The sequence below is a fragment of the Homarus americanus genome, unplaced genomic scaffold (genome assembly GCF_018991925.1).
Source record: "Homarus americanus isolate GMGI-L3 unplaced genomic scaffold, GMGI_Hamer_2.0 scaffold37032, whole genome shotgun sequence".
Lineage (NCBI taxonomy): Eukaryota > Metazoa > Arthropoda > Malacostraca > Decapoda > Nephropidae > Homarus > Homarus americanus.
In genome coordinates this window covers 2080371-2105429 of record NW_024731852.1, presented here as the reverse complement: position 1 = coordinate 2105429, position 25059 = coordinate 2080371, and the positions used below count along the sequence as shown (strand labels likewise).

At 40.2% G+C, this 25059-nt stretch overlaps 1 protein-coding gene across 1 annotated transcript; it reads left to right on the top strand.

Annotated features, from left to right (window-relative positions):
• The first annotated feature begins 14955 nt into the window (after window positions 1–14955).
• LOC121867935 (nuclease EXOG, mitochondrial-like) lies at window positions 14956–23717 on the top strand. The gene is made up of 7 exons (XM_042368082.1): window positions 14956–15242; window positions 16934–17085; window positions 18352–18492; window positions 18946–19137; window positions 21015–21214; window positions 21936–22074; window positions 22836–23717. The coding sequence occupies exons 1-7, from the start codon at window positions 15050–15052 to the stop codon at window positions 23049–23051; spliced, it is 1233 nt and encodes a 410-aa protein (XP_042224016.1). The 5' UTR covers window positions 14956–15049; the 3' UTR covers window positions 23052–23717.
• Window positions 23718–25059: the final 1342 nt, after the last annotated feature.

Genomic DNA, 25059 nt, shown 5'->3' with positions numbered 1-25059 from the left:
CTGATTTATGTACTGCACAGCCCTGTAAATGTATTCAATGCATATTATATCATTATGTCTAAATTAAATGTAAGTCTGAATATTTTCAGCCACCTGCTGCAACTCTATTAATAAACCGTTTATTATTATTATTATTATTATTATTATTTATGAGGGCTCGTGACAGCAGCTGGGTCCACGACAGCAGCAGGGTGCAGGACAGTAGCAGGGAGTACCTGAGGGAGAAAAGAGGGGTGTGTGGGTCCGCACTCAGGCGCATGGGCCGCGTCGGGAGCAGGGGCTGCATCAGGAGAAGCGGCAGGAGGTGGCGTCTGAGGCAGGACGGGTGTGCTGGGTTCGGTAGGACGTGGTGCTTGGGGCAGGAAGAGGAGCTGGTGTCTGCTTAGAGAAGCAGTGCTGCTCTAGGGTGTCTAACCTGTGGTGTAGAGACAGTAGCTGTAAAGCCGATGAGAGCTGCCTCTGGGTGGATAAGCCAGTCTTCCATGTTGCTTGAAGACTGGGAGCGTGATCTGTTTCTCCTCCATCCTGTGTGAGTGCGTCACTCCGGGGGTCACCATTTGTGGGGTATGGGATGTTTGGTTCACACTCAGGATGGGATGGAGAAAGGAAACTCACAATGTGCTCTCATGTATACATGTTGTATTGAATATACAATGCAGCTTGGTGCTGGGAAGGCAGCATGGTTACAAGCGTGATGTAGAGAGAGCTGGTTGGTGAGGGTGCTCAGAGGAGGACAGCTTGTGGGTCGCCATGCTCGCCGGCGGGAGCGAGGACCACCAGGCAGGCGGAGGAGGAGGAGGTGTTGCTGGCTGGTTGGTGAAGGTAGAAAGAGACAGGTCACCACGAGGTCAGGTCTTTTATAGCGGAGGTAGGCGTGGGTAGATAGTTAACCCCCGCTCCGTGGGCGGCGCTTGTTGACCTAGACCACGAGGCATACACTGGGGAATTCGCGGGGTCGGCTACGCAGCGACAAACAGCGTTTGTAGGGGAGAAATCCACTACAATACCACCCTCAGTGTCAAGACCTGACTGAATTACTCAGAATAGGTAAACTGTGATCCAAGCTTTGTCAATAAATTTGTTAAACTAAAAATAAAAAGAACGGCACACTTCTCTAAGCTCTCTCGACACACTAATAAGTTGCTACCTGACCTAGCTCAGTTGCTAACTGACCTAACTTGGAGAAGGACGTGCCCCTAAGTGCTCGCGTTAGTGACTAGAGGAAATGGCCGCCTTGGAGCGTTGTGTTGTGGGGGAAGAGGAGGGGAATGTGAGGAAAGACGACTTCCTGGCCACTCTGTTAAGGCAGCTGGGGCAGTTGAGGAGTGAGATGGACGCTCTATAGGGGGAGAACGAAGCCCTCAGGACTGAACTCCTTCAGGTAGGTGTCCTGCCTAGCAGGACACCTGCAAAGGAGGAGCAGGCGTGGAGAGTGGTTGTTTCCAAGGGGACTAGGGTCAGACTCAGGAAAGCTGACCAGGGTGTGGAGTGCAGTAACCTCTACCAAGTGTTGGTGGAAGCTGGCGGGGAAGAGAAGAGGAAGGAGGAGGAAGAGAAGAGGCAGGACGGTGTGGTGCCAGGAGAGAAAAGGGCAGTTGTTCAAACCCTGCCCAGTGGTAAGGTCGTGGTAGTTGGGGACAGCCAGGTGAGGTTTTTAGATAGGACTTTTTGTGCAAGAGATAGGAAACGTAGGACTAGGGTGTGTTTTCCTGGGGTTGGGATAGGGCATGTAGCTGAGAGGATATATAGGGTTTTGTCAGGGGAGGGTACCAAGCCAGTAGTGTGTCTTAGTGTGGGAGGAAACGACATAGGAAAGGTTAGGAGTGAGGAACTTTTTAAGGTTAGAGATAGGGGAGGGATCCTGATAGTATGTGGTGTCTTGCCTAGAAGAGGGGTTGGTCGTGAATGGCTGTCCAGGGCAATTGCTATAAATTGCCTACTGGAAAAACATTGTGCAAACAATGGTTGGGCGTTCAATGATAATTGGCAACCATTCTATGGCAATGACTACCTGTACAGTCGTCACGGAGTACACTTGTCTCGTGCGGGGATAAAGACGTTGTCTGCATCCCTGGATCGTGAAATTGTCACTCCAAGGGGGGAGTTTCGCCAGTAGAGAGAGAGGTCGGGGTAAGTGAGAGTCAAAAAACAAGCAGGTCCTGGGAAGTAGAATTGGTTACTCAGGACAAGGGGCAAAACATGACCAGGGAAGGATAGGTTTAAATGTATACTATACAAACATTAGGAGCGTTAGAAATAAAATAGACTTGCTGAGAGAGGTTATATGTACCAAGAATGTAGACGTCATAGCAATCACCGAAACTTGTATGAATCTGGCGAGCAAAATTTTTTTATCAGAGTACCACATAGAAGGGTACAACCTTTTTTACAAGGACAGGGCAGGTAGGAAGGGGGGAGGGGTCGCACTCTTCGTCAGGGACACATTAAAATGTTGTATTAATAATTCAATAAAGGGTGAAATACGAACCGAGTCTGTATGGGTAGAAATTACGGAAGGAAGAGATAAAGGAATTATGGGAGTGATTTACAGGCCCCCCAAGTCTTGGGAAAGAAGCAGCTCAGCGCATATGGCAGGAAATGAGTAGGGCAGCAAAATATAACAACCTATGCATTATGGGGGATTTCAACTTCAGAAATATTGACTGGGACAACATTGTAGGTGACTATGAAGCTGAAGACATCCTAGATGCAGTACAGGACAATTTTTTGAAACAACTAATTACAGAACCTACTAGAGGTGACAATATATTAGAACTAGTATTAACAAATAAAGAAAATATTATCAGAGATATCACAGTAGGGGAAGAACTAGTGAACAGTGATCACAGAGAAATCAGGTTCACCCTAAATTGGGAGACGAAAAACAATGACAATATGGTCAGAGTCCCAGACTTTCGATTGGCGGATTATCAGGGGTTAAGAAGGTACCTAGGTGAGGTCACCTGGGAACAGTCAGGTCAGTCCCGGGTAGGAACGGGTGAGGTCACATGTGACACAACAATTGATCATGACTATAATATATTCACTAGTATACTACGTAAAGAACAGGAACAAAATATACCATACAGAAAAATTAGGTCAAATAAGAATGAGCCAAGGTGGATGACCAGAAAACTTAAACATGACATAGGAATAAAGAAAGGAATATATAAGAAATTAAAGGGAGGGGAAGAGCAGCTCAGAAATAGGTATAATGAACTATCTAGGAATGTTAAGAAACGTGTAAGGAAAGCAAAGAGAGACTATGAAATCAGGATAGCGAGAGAATCCAAGGCAAATCCCAACGGATTTTTCCAGGTATACAGAACAAAGGTCAAGGACAAAGTTGGGCCTTTAAAGTCAGGGAGGGGGGAGGTGATGGATGACAGTGAAGAAATAAGCAAAGCATTGAACAGCTACTTCTTATCAGTTTTCACAGAAAACATTCACGAGGAAATTCCAGAGGTGGAACTGATATTTAGGGGAAAGGAAGAATAGAAATTAAAGAATATCACTATCAGAAAAGAGGATGTTCTTAAGAGGATAAATAAATTAAAGAAAACAAAATCCCCAGGGCCGGATGAAATTTTTCCTCGGGTCTTGAAAGAGTGTAGGGAACAGATTAGCGGACCCCTCGTAAATTTATTTACAAAACCATTAGACACCGGAGTTGTGCCAGACTTGTGGAAGCAGGCAAATGTAGTACCCATATTCAAAAAGGGTGACAGAGCATCAGCTTCAAATTACCGGCCAATCAGTTTGACGTCAGTAGTGGGGAAATTTCTTGAATCAATTATAGCAAATAGCATCTGATCGCATTAAGAGAAAAGCAAATTAATCTACGACTCTCAACATGGGTTTACAAAGGGAAAATCTTGTCTAACAAATCTGCTGACGTTTTTTAGGAAAGTCTTCGAGGTAGTAGATAATGACGAAAATTACGATGTTATTTACTTAGACTTTAGCAAAGCGTTGGACAGAGTACCGCATCAGCGGCTTTTGAGAAAAATTAAGGCTCATGGTATCGAGGGGAAAGTTTTAAATTGGATAAAATCATGGCTCACCGATAGAACGCAGAGGGTCAGCATAGATGGTGTTAAATCTGAGTGGGGCCGTGTAACCAGTGGGGTTTCCCAGGGGTCAGTACTAGGCCCACTCTTGTTCATAATCTACATAAACGATCTAGATACTGGGATCAGCAGTGACATTAGCAAGTTTGCGGATGACACCAAAATAGGGCGGCAGATTATTTCATGGCAGGATGCAAATGCACTACAGGAGGATTTAAATAAACTGCAGGAATGGTCAGAAAAATAGCAAATGAAATTTAACACCAGCAAGTGCAGCATACTTAATATTGGAAGAACAAATACTGTTAATGTATACAGCCTTATCAACATCAACCTAGAGAAGTCGACTTGTGAAAGAGACTTAGGGGTACTTGTAAGCCCGGACCTACGGCCTAGAAAACAGTGCATTAATGTTCGAAATAAGGCAAACAGAGTATTAGGTTTTATATCTAGAAGTGTAAGTAATAAGAGTGCAGAGGTCTTATTGCAACTATATCCTGCGCTAGTCAGGCCGCACCTCGATTATGCGGTTCAGTTCTGGTGCCCTTATTATAGAATGGATATCAATTCACTGGAGTCGGTGCAGCGAAGAATGACGGAAATGATTCCGGGACTTAGAAACCTTCCATATCAAGATAGGTTAAAGGAACTAAACTATCATTCCCTAGAAAGACGAAGAGTGTGGGGAGATATGATAGAAGTATTTAAGTGGGTGAAAGGAATCAATAAAGGGGATATAGATAAAGTTCTTATAATATCCGAGCAGGATAGGACTCGTAGCAACGGATTCAAGTTGGATAAGTTTAGGTTTAGGAGGGAGATAGGAAGGAACTGGTTCACAAATAGGGTGGTGGACGAGTCGAACAAGCTTAGCAACTTTGTAGTAAGTGCTGGAACGCTGGAAAGTTTTAAAAGGAGGCTAGATAGATTCATCGGTGATAAAGAGTGGTAGTAACTCTCGACAGGAGCTGCCATGCACAGGCCAACCGGCCTATTGCAAACTCCTTATTTTCTTATGTTCTTATGTTCTAATAAGATTTAAGACACATGAACACCCCTGATACATTAGGTAAGGCATTCATTATAATTTTGATGTTGTTTTTAAGTCAGTCTAATTAAATCTAACCTAATCTAGTGTAACTCACTCTAACGTAACCTAATTCAATAGAACCTTAGCTTAACCCAAGTCAGTCAAACTTAACCCAAGTCAGTCTAACCTAACCTAAGTCAGTCTAACCTAACCTAAGTCAGTCTAACCTAACCTAACCTAACTCAACCGACCCTAACTAAACTTAACCAAATGTAACCTATCTAACCAAGTCTAACCTAGAGTAATTTAACCTAAATTAACCTAACTTAACCACTCCTCACCTAATTTATCCAATAAACGTCAAGGTCATGGTCAAGTCAGGTCACTGGAAATATTTACAACAGCGTATCAGCAACATTTACTTCAATTGTCGTTAACAATCCCACAGTTTATACTATCTTTTGTCGAGATAGTTTTGTTCTTTGGTAAAAAAAAGTAAAAGCTTGGTGTTTGTGTGTGTGTGTGTGTGTGTGTGTGTGTGTGTGTGTAATAATAATAATAATAATAATAATTAACGGTTTATAGGAAAAGTTCTGCAACCCGAATGCTGAAAATATACATTGGACATAAATGACTCATTACATACATTGGTGGTTTAACAAAAGCCTTCATTAGAGAAAGGTAAAGGAACATACAGTGAACATACAGATTAATGTTTGCAGTGGCCGTCACGTAGATCATGTACGGTACGCTAAGGTGTTGAACAGCGGGGCTCGGACAAAAAACCCCTAGGACAAAAGCCCCTGGGACAAAAGCCCCTAGGACAAAACCCCCTAGGACAAAAGCCCCTAGGACAAAAGCCCCTCAGTAAAAGTGCAAAATAGGACAGAAGCCCCCTGTTATTATGTTAAAGAGAGGGTCATTAGAAATATTAAAAATATATACAGTAGATTTAAATATGAAATTATTACAATTTAAATAATTAGAATATTATAACTCTTTCAATTCTGTTATAGAACATTATTTAAAAAATAGAAAAGATAAAAGACGACATATTTTGCCTTCATGTTCATTCTGTATTTACTGAGGTGACCCAAGGGCCCAGTGAGGTCACTGAATCAGGGGAGTAATTACCGCAGTAGACACAACATACGTCATTGCAGATTTAATAAACATTCCTTGTATACTTCTTTATAACTATAACAGAATTCCCGAAGGTTAGGTTAGGTTAGAGAAGTGTTCATAAACTGTACAAAAATATTAAATAATTATTTTAAAAATTCTTATTATTTCTCCTTGGGGGCTTTTGTCCTGCACTCGTTGAACAGCAGACATGTGGTGTAGTAACTCCCTCACAGATGGTGTTATGAGGGACCTGACGTGGTGTATTAATTCCCTCATAGATGGTGTTATGAGGGACCTGACGTGGTGTAGTAGTTCCCTCATAGATGGTGTTATGAAGGACCTGACGTGGTGTAGTAATTCCCTCACAGATGGTGTTATGAGGGACCTGACGTGGTGTAATTCCCTCACAGATGGTGTTATGAGGGACCTGACGTGGTGTAGTAATTCCCTCACAGATGGTGTTATGAGGGACCTGATGTGGTGTAGTAATTCCCACACAGATGGTGTTATGAGGGACCTGATGTGGTGTAGTAATTCCCTCACAGATGGTGTTATGAGGGACCTCACGTGGTGTAGTAATTCCCTCACAGATGGTGTTATGAGGGGCCTCACGTGGTGTAGTAATTCCCTCACAGATGGTGTTATGAGGGACCTCACGTGGTGTAGTAATTCCCTCACAGATGGTGTTATGAGGGACCTGATGTGGTGTAGTAATTCCCACACAGATGGTGTTATGAGGGACCTGATGTGGTGTAGTAATTCCCTCACAGATGGTGTTATGAGGGACCTCACGTGGTGTAGTAATTCCCTCACAGATGGTGTTATGAGGGGCCTCACGTGGTGTAGTAATTCCCTCACAGATGGTGTTATGAAGGACCTGACGTGGTGTAGTAATTCCCTCACAGATGGTGTTATGAGGAACCTCACATGATGCTGTAGCAATTCATTCACTACGTGGTGTCGTAGCATCATGGGGACACCACGTGGTCTGGTATCACTCAAGTGAGCGAGGTGTGGCCCCAGGCCTCTCTATCGTGGACGGATCAACACATAGCTGGCGCTGTTGAGTCTCACGGGCAGTTATCGCTCGGGACCTGGGACCTCACAGTGTGAAGGTTAGCTTGGGTACATAAGAACATAAGAATGGAGGAAACTGCAGCGGGCCTATTGGCCCATACTGGGCAGTCCCATTTACACCCAGCCCCTATTGCTCATATATCCATCCAACCTAAGTTTGAAGCTATCCAGCGCATTCGAGTTAATGATGATATTTGGTAACTTGTTCCAGTCGTCGTGTAGTTCACCCCCCAAGAGTGATACCCCCTCTTTCAACTGCCTCTTCAAACTATCAAAGTTTGCCCTTTTGAAATCTGGGACGTTTGTGGAATTTTTCTTACGGCTGTCCTGAAATTCTAACTGGAATCTAATTTCTTTGTGATCGCTGTTTGCAAGTTCGTTCCCTACCTCGACATTGCTAATGAGGTTTTCTCTGTGTGACAGAACTAAATCGAGTATATTATTACCCCGGGTGGGTTCGGTTATATGTTGACTTAGGAAACAGTCCTGGATCGTTTGAAGAAAATCCTCTGATTCTGAGTTACGCGTAAGGTCAGTCCAATCTATTTGGCCAAGGTTAAAGTCGCCTACAATACAGACTTTGCTATGTATGGAAGGCCTGCTCATTTCGCCCCAAATAAGTCGCTCATTAACTCTATCAAGATTGGGAGGTCTATATATTACTCCTGTGATTAATTTTTCCCTACCGTCGATTGATTCTATCCAAATTGTTTCTGTATTCCGCTCAGTTTTGATTTCCTTATTTATTTCACACATCAGATTATCCCTGACATAGATTGCTACTCCTCCTCCTTTCCTAATCTGCCTATCGGTATGGAATAATTTGTAACCCACAATTTGGTATTCGACCGGTAACTCACGTGAGTCTAGGTTTATCCATGTTTCGGTGAATGCTATTATATCGATTTTTTCGGTACATACCAAGGCCCTAATATCATCCATTCTGTTTCTCATACTTCTACTGTTCGCGTAGTAGACATTTAAGTTAGTTGTGTACGACTCAGCTGTTACTGTTGAGTTGTTTTCCACTAACTTAGCACTGTTCACCACTATTCAACACTGGTTCCATTCCTTTCCCAAATGAAGTAGTAACTTCTGGCGAGAACTTGTTGATATTCCGGTGGGGAGGAGGGGTTCAGGGGAGGGAGCTTGTATGGGCCAACATAACAGTTGACCTGGATGCTGTCAGAGGAGCGCTAGGTATACTGCCAGATTCTGGGGTCACTAAGTCTAAGGGGAAAACTTAACTATAGTCATAATTTTAAGGGTTGCTGCCACCAGACCCCCTCTGGGCAGTATGTAGCTCGTTAGGTAGCGGGCAGAGTGGACTAGGCATTGAGTTAGGTTTTTCATTGATCAAATCGATAAGGGGAAAGAAAGGTGAAACCATAACATGTTTTAATTAATTTATTCCTTATAAAACATACTGGTAAAAAAACATACAAGTGAGATGGCCTTCCTCAGAAGAACAACGAAGATGTTGGTTACCCTGCTCAGCACCAGACGTCTTACATTAATTGCGTGTCATCCACATACTTATTGCATAACAACCCGTGACCTCCTTACCTCGGTCATTCCTTCTTACACTACCCCTTAACACGTCAGACTGCTCCACCTGTATGGAATATAGCACCATCTCACCTCCCTGTAGCACCATCTCACCTCCCTGTAGCACCCTCTCAACACACCTGTTACACTCCACACCTGCAAGTATAGGACTCCTTGTAATTTCTAGGTATACATATCAGGCACCTTGTTCGCCCACCGCCCTCGGTGGGTAGAGACGAGGGCTACACCAAGAGACATACCAGTACTATTTCTACGCCTGGTATTATAGGTCGCTCCAGGTGACGACTGCGTTTCCTTATTTGTTCCTACTCATTTGGGGTGGTATGCTGGGAATCCACAGGTTCACAGTGGATTGGCATAGCTGGGAGTAGTCACCACCTGGTGGGACGCTCACAGGGATAATGGCCGCCGCCCAGCAAGGCACTCTGACCGCATGGGACCTGAGGTGACGGTAGAACGGAGGACACTGAGAAATAATGCCTGATGGGCGGTTATCACACACCCTAACATTACTATTTCTCATGTACATCAGGCAAAGCCTTAAACTGTAATAACTGCTTTATAAGCCTTTTTTACAGGGCGGGATGTAGCCCGATAGAGGACACTGACCTGAGGTGATGGTAGAACGGATGACACTGAGGACAATGCCCCGCCACTCATCACCGCGTAGGCCTACAGTTTCCATCTTTAATTTTTACTTTTATTTCTTACGGTTCTCACATGAACATTTTCCGGTATATTGTAACTCATGCCTTATAAACACATATTTTAATCCTAAATTACACACTAAGGTAAGGTTCTGGTTTGCTAGTTCGTGGGTAAATTCATTGGGTTATAATATCAACGCGGCACACTCGAGGCAGGCACAAAGGACGCTCCCTTAAAACAAAAGCCGAATGTTCATGGCGTGGGTATATCCACTTCACTTAAAACTGTAATAAGGGATCCTCCTCTCACACATTGCACTACTTGAACACAGACATAAGATTCTCTGATCACTGTACATGTCGGGGGTATACGCCACCCGAGGATACGAGGTGTATTTAGTTCACACCGATGCATACAAGACATTTCCTTTCAAGTATAGTTTCTGGGTCACTTCCAACACCTCACATAGTTCTGATACATTTATCCTTTTTCCAGATCATTGTTCTCATGTATCTCATATGATATTTGTGGAAGTTATGTTCGCTACACGTTCACAGACGTAAATAGTATGACCTTCAAACCCTGATCCACACTTATTCCTACAGTACACTAGTCCGGCTCAACTGGACTTTCCCAATCATCTTATGGATACCCTGAGTTCTCCTTAATGCTATGAATACATACAATTAATATTATATAACCGTACCTGGGTACAATACAACACATGATTCAGTAACATTGAGTAGGTGAGTTATCCTTTATCAATGTTTCCCGTTCTCTGAGATTCTACAAGCGCGGTGGTTTTGAATGTTCTGTAGCGTAATATGAATTAAAGGTTTTTTTTAGGAATGACGCTGATGTGCGCAGTACACAGGTATGTCTTGACCCTTCGGTTGTCATGGATGAAGTGTGTGTGTGTGTGTGTTTGTCAATAAAATCCACTGCACATGGAATTAACTCCCTGTTTCACCCTGTTCTGCTTAATAGGACGACTGGACAACCACAAAACAGACGTGAAAGACTACATCAATGTTGCAACTTTTCTGGGATTTGTTTGTCTTTCTGGGGGTATGTGGTCGCCATACCTGTATACAGTAATTCGGTTGGGGAAGTACTAAAAACATATATAGTTGAGGGAGAATTTTCTTATATTTATATATGAAGATTTAACGTGTAATTTCTTATGTTTCCTTGTTTGTTTGTTTGTTTTTTTGCTCCCACTTACTGCGCTGCCTTCAGTGATTGATCTGTTAAGAGTTTCACTTCGCTTAGGTATTTTCCTTATCAACAGCCAGTTGACTGGGAACGTCGAAAAGGTTACCAAACTGGTGCCTGCGCTGTGCTTAATGGGCCTCCGGTATAGTACGAGGAACGCCTTCAATTGTTTCATTTATACTATAGACAGGGGAGGGGTGATTTAATAAAAGCTTGTAAGCACGCCCAAGGACATTACTCAGTCAAATGTTCATATATTGAACTAGTGAGTGTCTGCCTCAAGTCACAGCCCCAAGTTACAATGAGCTTTGAACTCTTGGAATATTTTGCCAGATAATGCTGTGAGGGTGAACACATTTAAAACCAGATTTTACCATTACCAGCACCGGTCCAAGACCCCGTACACGCCAAGTGCCTTTATAATAAATTAGTTACTCCCAATGGGCAGCTATCAAACAGGGAGGTACTACCGCCTGGCAAGATATTGGAAGCATAATGTGTTGTCTAATGGTGGACTCTGTTGCCATATGGCATCACAAAAACTATGACCACGTCCCAGGTTGCTGACCTGACTGTCTGCCTCCTTTACACACAATTACAGGGTCTCAATTGTTTCCCCAACTTTGACAACACAACATATATTTCGCTTCTCTTGGTCTGTTTTTTTTTTTCCATTTCTCTATTTATTTATGGTGCAATTATTTTTTTTCCTCCCAGGCCCCATTGTGGACTGGTCACCTGTGCACGTGTGAGCTAATCCCATTTTAAAACAAAAGACATAAAAAACATATAGCTTATAAAAGTTTACAGAAAAATTACCGCTCACCCGACCAGTGGCAAAGACGATAAACTATAAGAACCAGGTATATATATAATATCTAATTACCAACATGATTTTTTAATTATAATCTGCCTGGTGAATTCTACTGTTAGATTAATGCTAAGATGGAAGTAAAATCATTTCTACGCACGCATAAAATTGGCTTACCTTTTTTAATTTATTGTTTATAATTATGGACTGTTGCTAAGTAGGTTCATAAAGCAGATAAATTAACCAATTTTCTCATACAGGACAATTCTTTATTGAAATCAAATGAAAGGAACAAGGAACAGCTGGTGGTGATCGTGACGTCAACGAATGCTCGACACTCGACAGTCAATCTATAACACTGCCCTGCATAGTTTTTGAGGTTTGTGTATTATTAAGCTTTTCTGGGTGTATTTTGCATGCTGATCTCAAAAATGTTATCCATTTTGCTCAATCAGGTCAGAATTTTGTGCTATAGCATTTTAAGCGGAGATTCAGGTAAAATATTGGCATTTTTCGCTCAAAATGGGGTCCTCATATTCGTTCATTAAAAAAATCATCAGAGACATTGGCAAGCCTCACAGAAAAGATTTCGGTCAGTTTTAATGCCCTTACGGTGCATTTAAATACACCCACGTGCTCACCGGCCATTTAAATGTCCGCCGTGACGCAAAGGAAAAGAGTATATGTCCGTGTTTTTTTACATATATTTTTTCACAATTAAATTTCTTTTTCATCTGGTGGTACATGGCATGTACTAGCAACCACCCCGATGTGCCTCTAAAGTCTAGACCCTCAGTCAGTGTCTCTCGAGACTTCAAGAAAGTGGGAGTGTGTGCGTCTCTCTCTCTCTCTCTCTCTCTCTCTTACACACACACACACACGCATATTTCTAATCATATACACACCTCTTTTTTCTTCTTACAGAGTTGTACATTTAATCATGAATCAGAAGTGCAAGAACGACCCGAACAGGTTTTGCTATGTGTGCGGTTGTGTAACAATGACAGACCGACAGTGCACCATTACTCCCCTAGTGAAAAACTTATATCATGCATACTTTGGAATGAAACTTGGAGACCAAGATAAAGCTTTTGCCCCTCACATGTGCTGCAAAACATGTGTTGAAAATCTGCGGCGCTGGAGCAACAAGAAGATTCAACGTCTACTATTTGGCATTCCTATGGTATGGAGGGAAGGCAGAGATCATACCACGGACTGTTACTTCTGCATGACAAACCTTCAGGGTGAGCTATACTAATACATCAATACTAATATATCAAATGCAGTATGTTCATGCATTCTTAAATATATCTGTAAGTTAATATGTTATGCTATCTTGATACTAAATCTTTCGTTCACATTTCAGGTATAAACAGGAAGAACAAACATCATGTTAAGTATCCAGATGTACCCTCAGCCATCAAACCAGTTCCTCACGGACCAGGAACACCAATTCCAACTCCACCAGAAAACTATAGGGACATGATACTCGATGACGATCATGATATCGATGAAGACATAGAAGAGACTGACGCTTCTAGTACATACTTGCCCACAGCTTCTGCAAAAGAGCCCATACCCTTCAGTCAAGCTGAGTTGAATGATTTAACAAGAGACTTGGGCTTGTCTAAGGAGTCAGCTCAACTACTAGGATCACGGCTTTGCGAACACAATGTCTTAGCACCAGGAACAACATTTGCCTGGTACCGTAACCGTGACAAGGAATTTCGCAAGTTCTTCAGTTTTGACAAGGAAACTTCATTGGTGTATTGCAACAATATCAGTGGACTCATTGCAGCTATGGGAATATCATACAATATATCAGAGTGGCGGCTCTTCATTGACTCATCAAAAAGAAGCTTGAAAGCTGTGTTGTTGTTCAATGGAAACCAGGTCGCGTCTGTTCCGGTGGGGCATTCAGTGCAGATGGATGAGAACTACAACAACATGGAGTATCTGTTAACTGCTCTGAAGTATAAAGACCACAATTGGAAGATCTGTGGAGACTTGAAGGTAATTTAATACACCAAAAACAGTTGCTTTCAAAAATTGATATTTTGTTGACAGTTTTTCTAATAGGTAATATTGTCTGCCGACATACTGTCATATTATGAAGTGTTAATATTTTTTAATAATAAAACTATTCAGCTAAACATATTTTTAATCTGTTTTTTCCACAGGTTGTGTCCATGGTGCTGGGCCTACAAGGTGGTTACACCAAGTTTCCATGTTTCCTCTGTCTGTGGGATAGTCGAGCAGACAAGCAGCACTACATGCAATGTGACTGGCCTGCAAGAAGTGGACTTACTCCAGGTTCTCACAATGTTGTTGCCCATGCTCTGGTGAATCCGCAGAACATTCTTCTTCCGCCACTGCACATCAAGCTCGGTCTGTTCAAAAACTTTGTAAAGGCACTGGACAAAAAAAGCCAGGCTTTCAATTTTCTGAAAGAAAAATTTCCAAAAGTCAGTGAGGCAAAGCTGAATGCAGGAATTTTTGATGGCCCTCAGATCAGAGAGCTTTTCAAAGATCCCAAGTTTGATTGCAGCATGGATGTAAATGAGAAGAAAGCCTGGCATGCCTTTAAGTCTATTGTCTCCAATTTTCTTGGCAACTACAGAAGTCCAGAGTATGGACGAGTTGTTGAGGACCTACTTCTGAGCTACAAAGTTCTTGGTGCACGCATGTCCATCAAGATGCACTTCCTCAGCTCCCACTTGGACTACTTTCCAGAGAACTGTGGTGATGTGAGTGAGGAACAAGGAGAACGCTTCCATCAAGATATCCGTGTAATGGAGGAGCGGTACCAGGGTCGCTGGGATATCAACATGCTCGCCGACTACTGTTGGTGTCTGAAATGGGACGCCCCAGACACCAACCACCAAAGAAATTCTCTGCGACAGCCATTTATGCATGTCTAACTGTAAAGGCATCTATGTAGTTGACATATTTTGGTCCTATGTGTTGTGGTTACATTTCTTATGATATATTTTGCATAAAAATTTTGACATCATATTTAAGAATTTCGATTTTTTCCTAATTCCCATAGCATAAAAATCTGACCTGATTGGGCAAAATGAATGGCATTTTTGGAATCAGCACGCAAAATACATAAAGAATCAGCTAAGAAACCCCGCACCTCATGAATTTTTTTCAAATGCAGCCCAGTGAATTATTTGTTTGTAAACAAATCGGAGGGCGATGGCGAGAGCTAATGTTATGTTTACTCCCACGAACAAGACCACAAAACCATAGCCATTATTTAATTTTGTAACCTGTAGTATATTACCAGAGCATATAAAACATTTTATAGTAATACAAAAGTTTTATCTAGGTTGGTTTGGCTTGTTTATATCGTCTACAGATTAAATGTTTCCTTTGTCTTGTTCATACGTTGTTCTTAACATTGGCCATTGTGCAGCCTGACTGTGCCCCGATAAGAAGAACGAAATATAGAGTTAATTTTACGCTTCATATTTACAGGAATTTGATTACTTGTTGAAGATGAAGTTACCCTTGTTTGGTGGTGTGGTGGCTGGGTGTCTGTCTGCTGTAGGACTCACCAGCATCACCAAGCTGTGGACTTACACTGCCGAGGTGCCAGTTGAGACCAGCCTTTTATCATCTGATCCTGCAGGAGTATCATTTTTATCTCGGTCTAGTAGAGATGAAAACTCTGAGGCAATTATTGGACCAGGTAATATAGAACTTTTATGTTAGTAATTATAAAGACTTCACTGTACTTATTCTCTGTGAGTTTTGTCAGCTAATGTGCCCTCATGTGTGTACTGTATATAAGATTGAAATAATGTTTTTTAAAGTAGAAAATTTATTAGTTGAACCCTTATTGTACTATCTTTTATCTCAGTGTTGTGCTTCAGCTATAACATTAGAAGAAGACTGGTTCTGGTAATAATCTGAAGCGGGGTATGAGTCAATAGCAAGTAGCTTCTTGCCTCAAGAATATCCCAAAACATAAGGGGGATTTGCAATTTTTTTAATTTTGTTTTTTCCCTAGTTATTGTTGTAAGTAAATATGTTCTGTTAACCTGAGGGTACATATGTGGTGCTTTAAGTTAGGCATTTCTACACCTAACAATCTAACCAACCTAACCTAACCTAACCTACAGTAATGTATTTCCGTCTTAGGATTGGTATGTTAGTTAGGTTTGGTTGGTTCATCGTATCTATGAAGAATCATATGTACAGTCTCGTTCAAGATTCTTCGGACACTACTGGAGACGGCTGGCAACTCAAGGCTGTTTGTTTACTATAGTACGTAGGAAAAATTATGAATGAATGTAAAAGTGATCGATGATTGGTTACTTAGTCCCCATTGCTTTTTTTTTTATAGGTATTAGCCCACCCGGGCACAGGTCACTGACCCACATCAGGGCCTGGGGGGCGAAAATATAATAGTAATAGTAATAATAATAATCACTATTATTATTATTATGATAATTGATAAAAAATAATAACAAAATAGTAAAAATAAAAATAAAATACTAAAAATTATAATAATAACCATAAATAAATACAAAAATTAAAAAATAAATCAAGAATGAGAAACAATATACATTATATATGTTGTGTTGTCAAAGTAAGAGAAACAATTGAGACCCTGCAATTGTGTGTAAATGAAGCAGAAAGTCAGATCAGCAACCTGGGACTTGGTCATAATTTCTGTGATGCCATATGGCAGCAGGGTCTACCATTAGACAACACATGATGCTTCCAATACCTTCCCAGGCGGTAGTACCTCCCTGTTTGGTAGCTGCCTACTACCTAGCTTAATGGTTGGGCTTTGTTGTTTTGTATTATATTCTACTTTTCTGTTGGTATAATACTGTTAATTTGAGTTGCCAGCTGTCTCCAGCAGTGTTCAAAGAATCTTGAACGAGACTGTACCTCGCATACTCTTAATGTAGCAGTCATTGGAAGTGTTCATGTGTATGAAAAGGTTCTTGGGAAGCGTTCGGGTGGTCCTGTCTATGAAATGTTCCACACTCATGTAAGCAGCCAATATTGCGAGGCCAGTAGGTAGCACATCAATGTAAGTTAGTGTTCAGGAAAAAAAAGCCTAGGTAATATTATAAAAATATGAAGATCCTTGACATGATTTGGGATATTCTATGGAAAAATTGTCTAAAATTGCCAGTTGGCCCATGACCCTATTCCAGTGTATTACTAATAACTTCTTGCTTACCATAAGAATATTTCCCCAAATTATTAGGATTTGTAATTTATTTATAGTAATGTTATTTAGAACTGAAATCTGTACAGTATATGGATAGAGTAAGATGCCAGGTTGGATCTTCAGACATAACTCAATATAGATTAAATTATTATGTAACACAAAAACACATAATAACACTGTTAATTTTTCAGATGATGATCCTCGGCTCTCACAGATCTTATCATATGGCTGGCCAGAAGGAGGCCGCATCAAGCGCACATTTAAAAATCATGTCCTTGAATATGACTGTGCCCGGAGGACACCAACCTGGGTGGCAGAACACTTAACAGCTGAATTTCTCAAGGTAAGAGCTTGGTAGTTTATAACCTTAAATTTATATGTTGACTCAAGCATTGTTCACATTCTAAACATTTATGATGCACTACTTGGTATTAGTAATGAATATACTGTCGTAAGGATGAGAAGTGAGAATGATTTTATTAATAATCAGTTTCAGAGGGAAGTGTATACGAAATTAGGATGTTTGGACATAGGTAGTTTTTAAAATGTTATGTACAGTATATGTAAGCATTTGTTAGGGTCAGTGAGGAATACAATATATGAAAAAGAGTTGGATACAGTTTTATCTGCTATTTTTACCTTTTATAAATCACATATCATTAAATCATTTACTTTTTTAAGGATATACCAGATAACTCTTGTCATAAACATTGCAGATAAACATCCAAGATATCAATTTAGTTTTTATTTCTCTACATTTATATTGTATTGTCCATTTGCAGCACTACTGTAGAAAAATAAAAGTTGTAAATTATTTGCTGTGATATTTATACAGGATGTTCCGTAAATACCTTTCATAAATCAGGGTGTGTATTCCTGAGATATAAAGATAAATGAGTAAATGGCCCAATTGTCAATTCTCAATATTTTCAGAGTTACAGCACATGACAGGTCTGGGAGGAATGTGATGAAACCTACGGTCACCTGACATAAATCCCCTTGATTTTCTACCTGTGGGGTCACATAGAAAGCAAGGTGTGTGTTACAGAGGTCCCAAACCACAAGGAATTGTGGCACCGTGTGTGACACTTATTTGTGCGATGGGTTGAAGCCTGTATGAGCAAGAGGGGCGGAACTTTGAACATTTGCTGTAAATGTTAATACCAGCACAATTCATATGGCATTATTATTGTTAATAAAAGTCACTAGCAACAGCGGGTGTTTCATATACACCCCATAGGTTTCATCACATTCCTCCCAGACCTGTCATGTGCTGTAACTCTGAAAATATTGAGAATTGACTATTTGGCCATTTAGTCATTTATCTTTATGTCTCAGGAATACACACCCTGATTTATGAAAGGTATTTATGAAACCTCCTGTGTATTTGTTAATGAATAATTTAATGAATAAAGTATAATCTTGCTTTTCATAATTTGTTGCATACCAGTACTATACCTTATAAGCTTCCACTCTAAAATTCTGGCAAATGATTCTTACCTACTTTCATTGTCATCTTGGATAATGATTGATATTCATTTTGTACTTTTTATTCAGAATTTTGTTACTGTTATGTAGTATGTATACATTATGTGTTACATTGTTCCAGGGTACAGCAAACAGGCAGGCTTCTAGGTTCAAGATGGATCCTCACATACCAGAGGAGTTTTCAGCATTTAACAGTGATTATCGAGGCTCTGGGTGGAGTCGAGGGCATATGACCCCAGCAGGTGATAATAAGATGTCACAAGTAAGCTATCCCTATTACTGTACTGTACTGTAATTTGTTATTTTTTTATTTAAGGTTTATGTCGAGGACTTTCTTCTGTAATGTGAGTGGGTGATTAGAAAATATAATTAAAGTTAGGGGCATTTTAAGAGATACGAGCAAAGACATTTTAATTAGACGCAAAGACTAGCTATGTTTTCTATGCATTGATGTTGACAATATTAACTGATCATAATGGGTATTCACAATCATCAGACCAGAAAGCTTTTATGCATGACTTTTCCAGAGTATATTTGTGACAAACAGGATTTTTTTTTCAGAAACAGCTAATCAAAGAACCATTGATAATAAAATTATCCTTTAGAAAATTAGCTATGTTCAGATTGTTTGCATTTTTATTTTGAATGATTTTTGTTTTAATTTCTTGAGCCATTTGAGGTAATATGCCATGACTGTACAAGTCCTTATTTACAGGAATCAATGGATGAAACTTTTTACCTCACTAACATTGTACCACAAAATTTTGAAAACAACGGAGGGTTTTGGAACCGATTTGAGATCTACTGCCGGGACCTGACGCAGAGTTTCAAGGATGTGTGGGTTACCTCAGGGCCACTCTTCCTTCCAACTGAGGAGGAAAATGGCAAGAAAATTGTCAAATACGAGGTAAATTGGTCTTCTCCATATTTATACAGTGTAGTTTAGAATTTCAGAAATTAGTCGAAGGGAAAACCTTTTTGAGCACTAGCATTGATCTTATATCTGTGCAGGGGTCCTCATTGTATGTCAGTGATGTGTACCAGAGAAAAGCGACTTATAGTAAAATGTTTTATAATGAGAATTTTTCCCCATAAGAATTAATATAATTAGGGGTACTGTATATTCAGTATGTACAGTAATACCCCTTGAAAGTTCAGCAAATCAGCTTACAATGATTTCCTGTTTATTGTGTTTTGTTTTGTGTGTGGATGTATATTACTGTTGTGCTGTGGCAGATGAAACCTGTACAGTCATGAACAAATGTCCTGTCACCTCTCCTGCAGATTCACGAGCCCAAGATTCAGACTCATGAATCCAAGCAGTCATGGACAGAATAATGTATTAATATCTACTGCTTCTGGTTCATGAGTCTAAATAATAGAGTACATGTATGCAGGTAATGACAGTGAATGAAGTCAGTTTTAAGTACTGTTCTCTGCTGTACTTCAGTCAAAATATTAGTACAGTGCACATAACTTGTAGATCATCAGTACAGTATTTACAATTTTAACTTTGTGAGGAATCTTGATCCCAAAATACTCGTGTGAAATGAAATTATATACTGGATAAAAGAAGTTCAGCCTTGAGGTTAGTCTTTGCCTGACAAATGATACTGTATTTTGTTCAATATTATGTAAAGGCCCCAGACTAACAATATGTTTGCATGTTTATGTATTTGTGCATTATATATCTGTATACTTTTTCTCATGTATAATTTTGGAAACATTGAAATATTTGCAAGCTTTTTCTCAGTTTAATTCAAAACCAACTTTTCAGATTCACCCCACACAGCTCAGGGACTACAGCACTTTATTGGGCACCCTCATACATTTTGTGTAAGGCAAAGTGCAGAAGCATTACAGAACTTAACAGGGAAGCATGCTGAGTACATGCTTGCCTTTTTTGCCTTGATGATGGGTGGGCGAGAGTACCTGAGAGGCCATTGGTTTTGTTAGCCAGTTACATGTGGTGAAGTATGAATAAGTGTATATACAGAGGATTGCCTGTGCAGTTCATATGCTTATGGCAAAGTGTGTTAGGTCCATAATATTGTCAAGTGCCAGGACTGTCGCTAGGAGGAGGGATATTTAGTCAGGAAGGGATGTTGAATGGGAGGATAAGCGCAATAGAGGTAGATGGAGGCACATAAATTTTGGCAGGACATATTGAGGGACATATTTTTAGTATTTTTGTGACAGAATTGTTAGGAATGCCCCTGGAGGTTCCAGGGGACAGGGTGCTGGAGGTGCTCATGGTGGTTGGGGTGACATTTCCGAGTCTTTTAGGAGGGACAACTTTGAGGGCTGGAGCAGGTGTGGTTGGTGATTAGTGGACAAGTTGAGCACATGATTAGTTTGAAGGCATAGAATAGGTAGAGCCCACTGGGATAGACCCAGAGGGGCTACATCAGCATTGTTGGACGACAGTAGGGAGGCATGGCTCTCAGGGGAGTAACCAGCTTGAGAAGAGCCTTGAGAGGGGAGTGAGTGGTGGCAGTAGTTGTTATAGTTTGTTGTGGTTTGTTGATAGCTGTAAGGAGACCTGTTTATAGCTATGCAAACCCTTAATTCTCTTCCTCCATGCATCGCTGAGTTTGTGTAGGAGGGACAGGAGTCATCACAGGACACTGTTCTTGTTGGGGGAGTTTTGAATCATGGGTGGATACAGAAGACTTGTCATAGTAGTCTACTGGTGGCAACTGGGTGTGGCCAGTAAGGGGGAGCAGCAGGTTTAATTATGCCACATGAATATTGAGAATTATTTTGTAATCCTTTTTCAAACAGGTTATAGGTGACAGTGAGGTTTCAGTTCCCACTCACCTGTATAAAGTGATTGTTGCCAAAAATGGTAATGAAACTGTTACTGGGTCATTCATCGTGCCCAATAAGCCCATAGACTACTCTCATCACCTGAAGGAGTTCCAGGTATCCATGAATTACCTGGAGAGAAAAGCAGGTGTCAAATTTTATACTAATTTAAACAGGTGAGTTAGAATCTTCCTTTGATTCTTAAAAAGCCATAAAAAATATTAATGTATTTGCTAATTTATTTCAGATATGGTCAGAATAATATTAGTTGATGTTTGAACATAATGTACTTTCCTTAATATCATTGGTTATATGGTCTGTTATGATCTTGTTTTATGATTGTTTTCCTGTGAATTAATAGTGTAACACCTATACAGTACATAAAAATCTTCTGAAGTGTTTTAAGAGCCAGATAACATGTTTTTTGTGCAGCATCACATTTTGCTATTGCAGTACATAAGTCAAAGCCATATTGTTGGGTCATCCAAGGAATATAATGGCAGTTAGGTCGATGTGTATTAATGGATTTCTACTTGTAAATTCACTTATCCAAAGGCAACCATTCACAAGACTTCATGGAGTAGTTATGTTACAAATGTTCATATTTAACTGGTTGAGTGTTGAGGTACATGGTGTTCTGACAACCTTGGTGATGGGGAGAAATTTATTTTTATTATGCGTGTAAAACTGCTATAGATGATACTGTAGTCAATCATCTTTACATATTTCTATAAACAGTTTATTGTGTTTTTGTTGGAAAATGATTTTGTGTCCAAATATGGAATGGAAATTGACTATTTTTGTTTTACCCTTAATTTGATGTTACCACCTCAAGTTGAGTTCTGTTATAATGCTGATTTTTACCATCTCAATCTACTTACTTTTATTAACCTTCAGAGAACTAGCAGGTGATCTCTGTGAGCAGAATGGTTGCAACTTACTGACAAAAACCCAGACGGACCAGTTTGTCTTCACTCAGAGACTCAAGAAAGTACCCAATTTGAAAAAGTTGACAAAGCTGTGGCAGGAGATCCAGGTAAATCGCTGAACAGGAAATATGAACCAGATATCAAATGAATTATTGTTACATCATCATAACCCCTTAGCTGATGCCTAAGAATCACAGTGAGGAAGAGTATCAGTGGATTATCAGTGCCAAGTATTTTAAAGCAGTAATAACATTGTAGTGCCATGTTATCTTGCACCTCTTTTTCTTTGCCCATTCTTATGCCAGGGTATAGGACTGCCTTTACTTTTTCACCTCCGTTTTATTTTTCCTCAACTTGTATGTTCTAGGTTGAGGCATGGTCTTTCTTGAGCCCTCTGCAGCACATATACAACCATACCCATTTTCCCTCTCAGTCTCCCTTTTTTTATCTAAAGCCATGACTTTGGCTCTGTTATTGGGCCAGAGCCTTTCACCTCAAGTGTTAGGTTTGAGGCCATTAAGAAGTGTCATCTGAATTCTTTCTTTCTTTCTTTCTTTCAAGTTTGTATATGAAAGATCAGATCACTGCCTGTCTGTTTATCTTTCCTTGGCCCACTAGATTCTTTGACGTGGATAATTAGTTCTTGTTGGAATACAGTCTCTCTTTTTCTGTAATATGTCTGGTTGAATGTACAGAAATAAGAGATTGTGTTACTCAGCTTAAAGTTGTAAATTATGCCTTGAGAAATATGATAAGCAAACTTGAAATATATATTTTGATTTTTCATAGATTAAAATATCCTTTATTTGATACCATTTGGTCTATGTTTTGAGATAATGATGTACTCACTATTGTCATATCATTGCAGGATAAAGAAATCCCAGTAAATAAGAAAATGCAAGACATATACCAAAGACGTCTACTTGAATTACCTGACGAGAAATCCTCACCAACAAATTCAACACCAGCAGCTCAGGGTGTTGATGTGACTTACCAAGAAAGAATTACAAAGAAGCCTCTGGTTGATGTGGCAGACCCTGAATTAGCGTCCCAGCAAACAGCTCGAGCAGCAGCCAGTGGATGAACGATTCAATTTCCAGTCCAATGAAGAGTTGTATTTTTCTTCATAGTAAAGGATGGCTGTGGTAACTTTCTAATAGGTTATGAATCAAATCAGTACTGTATGTAGAAAATGGGAATATATATAAAAGATAATAATGTGGTTTTGGTGAGTGATGATTCCTGTATGATATGCTTTACAGACATATGTAGGTGTGTAAGTCTGCTTTGCTCCTTGTGATGGTAGTGATGTTCAAAGACTGTGACACAGTAATCTTTCACCAGCTTGTCAGATGTATGTGCTTCCTCCGGACTAGTAAACTTGTGATAGTATCTTGATCTTGAGAGGCTATGTTGTAACTGTAGGCAAGCTCATACATACTGAAAACAAATTTCCTTTCACAGTACAGGTCTGTGTCCATTAATACTCAATGGTAATTCTGTGTAGTATAAGTTAAAGTGTGTAAGAATTATAATTAATTGTTATTAGTTCAATGTTTCAGAAAATAGAAATGTGAATGGAATCACGAACTTGTGTTAAAGAATCAAGATAATTAATATATTTTAATTGATCACTGCAGATTCATGAATTTAATGAATTATGAACCAAGTCAAACTGTGCTTCTGAAATATAAAGTAACAAAAGTTTTGTTTTTTGTAGTACAGCACCTTCAATAAAAGAAGATATATCTCCAGTTAATTTAACATCCTTAGTCCCCCATCTTCATCCTTCAGTCAGTTGCCATGCCGCTTCTCTGTAAGGCCAACTCAAGATTCTCATCCTAGAGCTGCCATCAACTTTTCTAACCCCAGTTTTCCACTCATAATATATTTTCAGTAAAGTGTCATCATCTCGCATTTCTCTTCAGATGTCCATATAAATATAGCTAGCTGCGACAACCACAGTTCTCGTGAATGTGCTCAGTTTAAGTTCTGTTTAATCATTTGACTCCATATATTATTCTTAACACCTTCACTTTTGCTGTTTGTCCAAGACCTTCCATCTTAGGGGTTAATTTTCATGTATCTGACCCATATTTTAACACAGGTCTGAGAAAAGATGTAGTATAGAATGGGAGTTTTTCTTCTTTGGATATAACAGATTTACTTGTGCTCTGTATTCACTCAATATTTTTGGTAATATTTTGTCTTTGTTGATAAGGCTTTCGATATAGTGTGTTTTCTGCACTTGAAGAGCTAAATTCTTTGAGTGTGTAACAAGTTTATTAATTACATTAGTCTATCGGCAATACCATTTATGAGGGATAGAATTCACGTTGGGTACAAAGGATTGTGTCAGTGGACGAGATCTGTCCAAAAAGAAACCGAACTTTTTAAATAGCGCGCCAACGAGCCAGCGCAGCGTGCTCGCGATGGGAGCACTGTGTAGCGGTGACCTTGACCTTTGGTCTAACACTAGTCGCATCACGCCACGTCAATTAGTCATCGAGCTACACGTGCTAGAGTGAAAGTGTGTTTAGTGCACTTGGCGATTTGTTGCAAGTTGTACAATGAAGGATCTTGAAGAGCAACGTGTTTGTGTGAAATTCTGTTTCAAATTGGGAAAAACTTTTAAGGAGACTTTTCAAATGTTGCAACAGGCTTATGGGGAGGATTGTTTGAGCTGTACGCAATGTCAGGTGTGGTACGAGCATTTCAAAAGGGGAAGAACATCCACCGAAGACGATCTCAAATCTGGACGTCAGAGGCACTCAAATGTGGAGGTGATGTTGATCGTCTTGTTTGATTGGAAGGGCGTCGTTCATCTTGAGTTTGTTCCACGTGGTCAGACAGTCAATAAAGAGTTTTACTTGGAGGTCGTGAAGCATTTGAGGGAGGCAGTGCGAAGGAAGAGGCCTGAGGCGTGGACAAACAAGACCTGGATGCTGCACCATAACAATGCACCTGCTCACACGTCGCTCCTTATCCGTGACTTTTTGGTGAAGCACAAGACGACTTTTTTTTTTCCAAAAGTTGAAATCCACCCTGAAAGGTCGCTGATTTCAACCGATAAAGGGATAGAAGAAAATTCG

Excerpts from the sequence above, each read along its gene's own strand:
- LOC121867935 (XM_042368082.1), top strand. The coding sequence starts at position 15,050 with ATGAAGTTACCCTTGTTTGGTGGTGTGGTGGCTGGGTGTCTGTCTGCT. Across the intron at positions 18,493-18,945 it reads GTGATAATAAGATGTCACAA|GAATCAATGGATGAAACTTT; the intron begins GTAAGCTATCCC and ends CCTTATTTACAG. Across the intron at positions 22,075-22,835 it reads AGCTGTGGCAGGAGATCCAG|GATAAAGAAATCCCAGTAAA; the intron begins GTAAATCGCTGA and ends ATATCATTGCAG.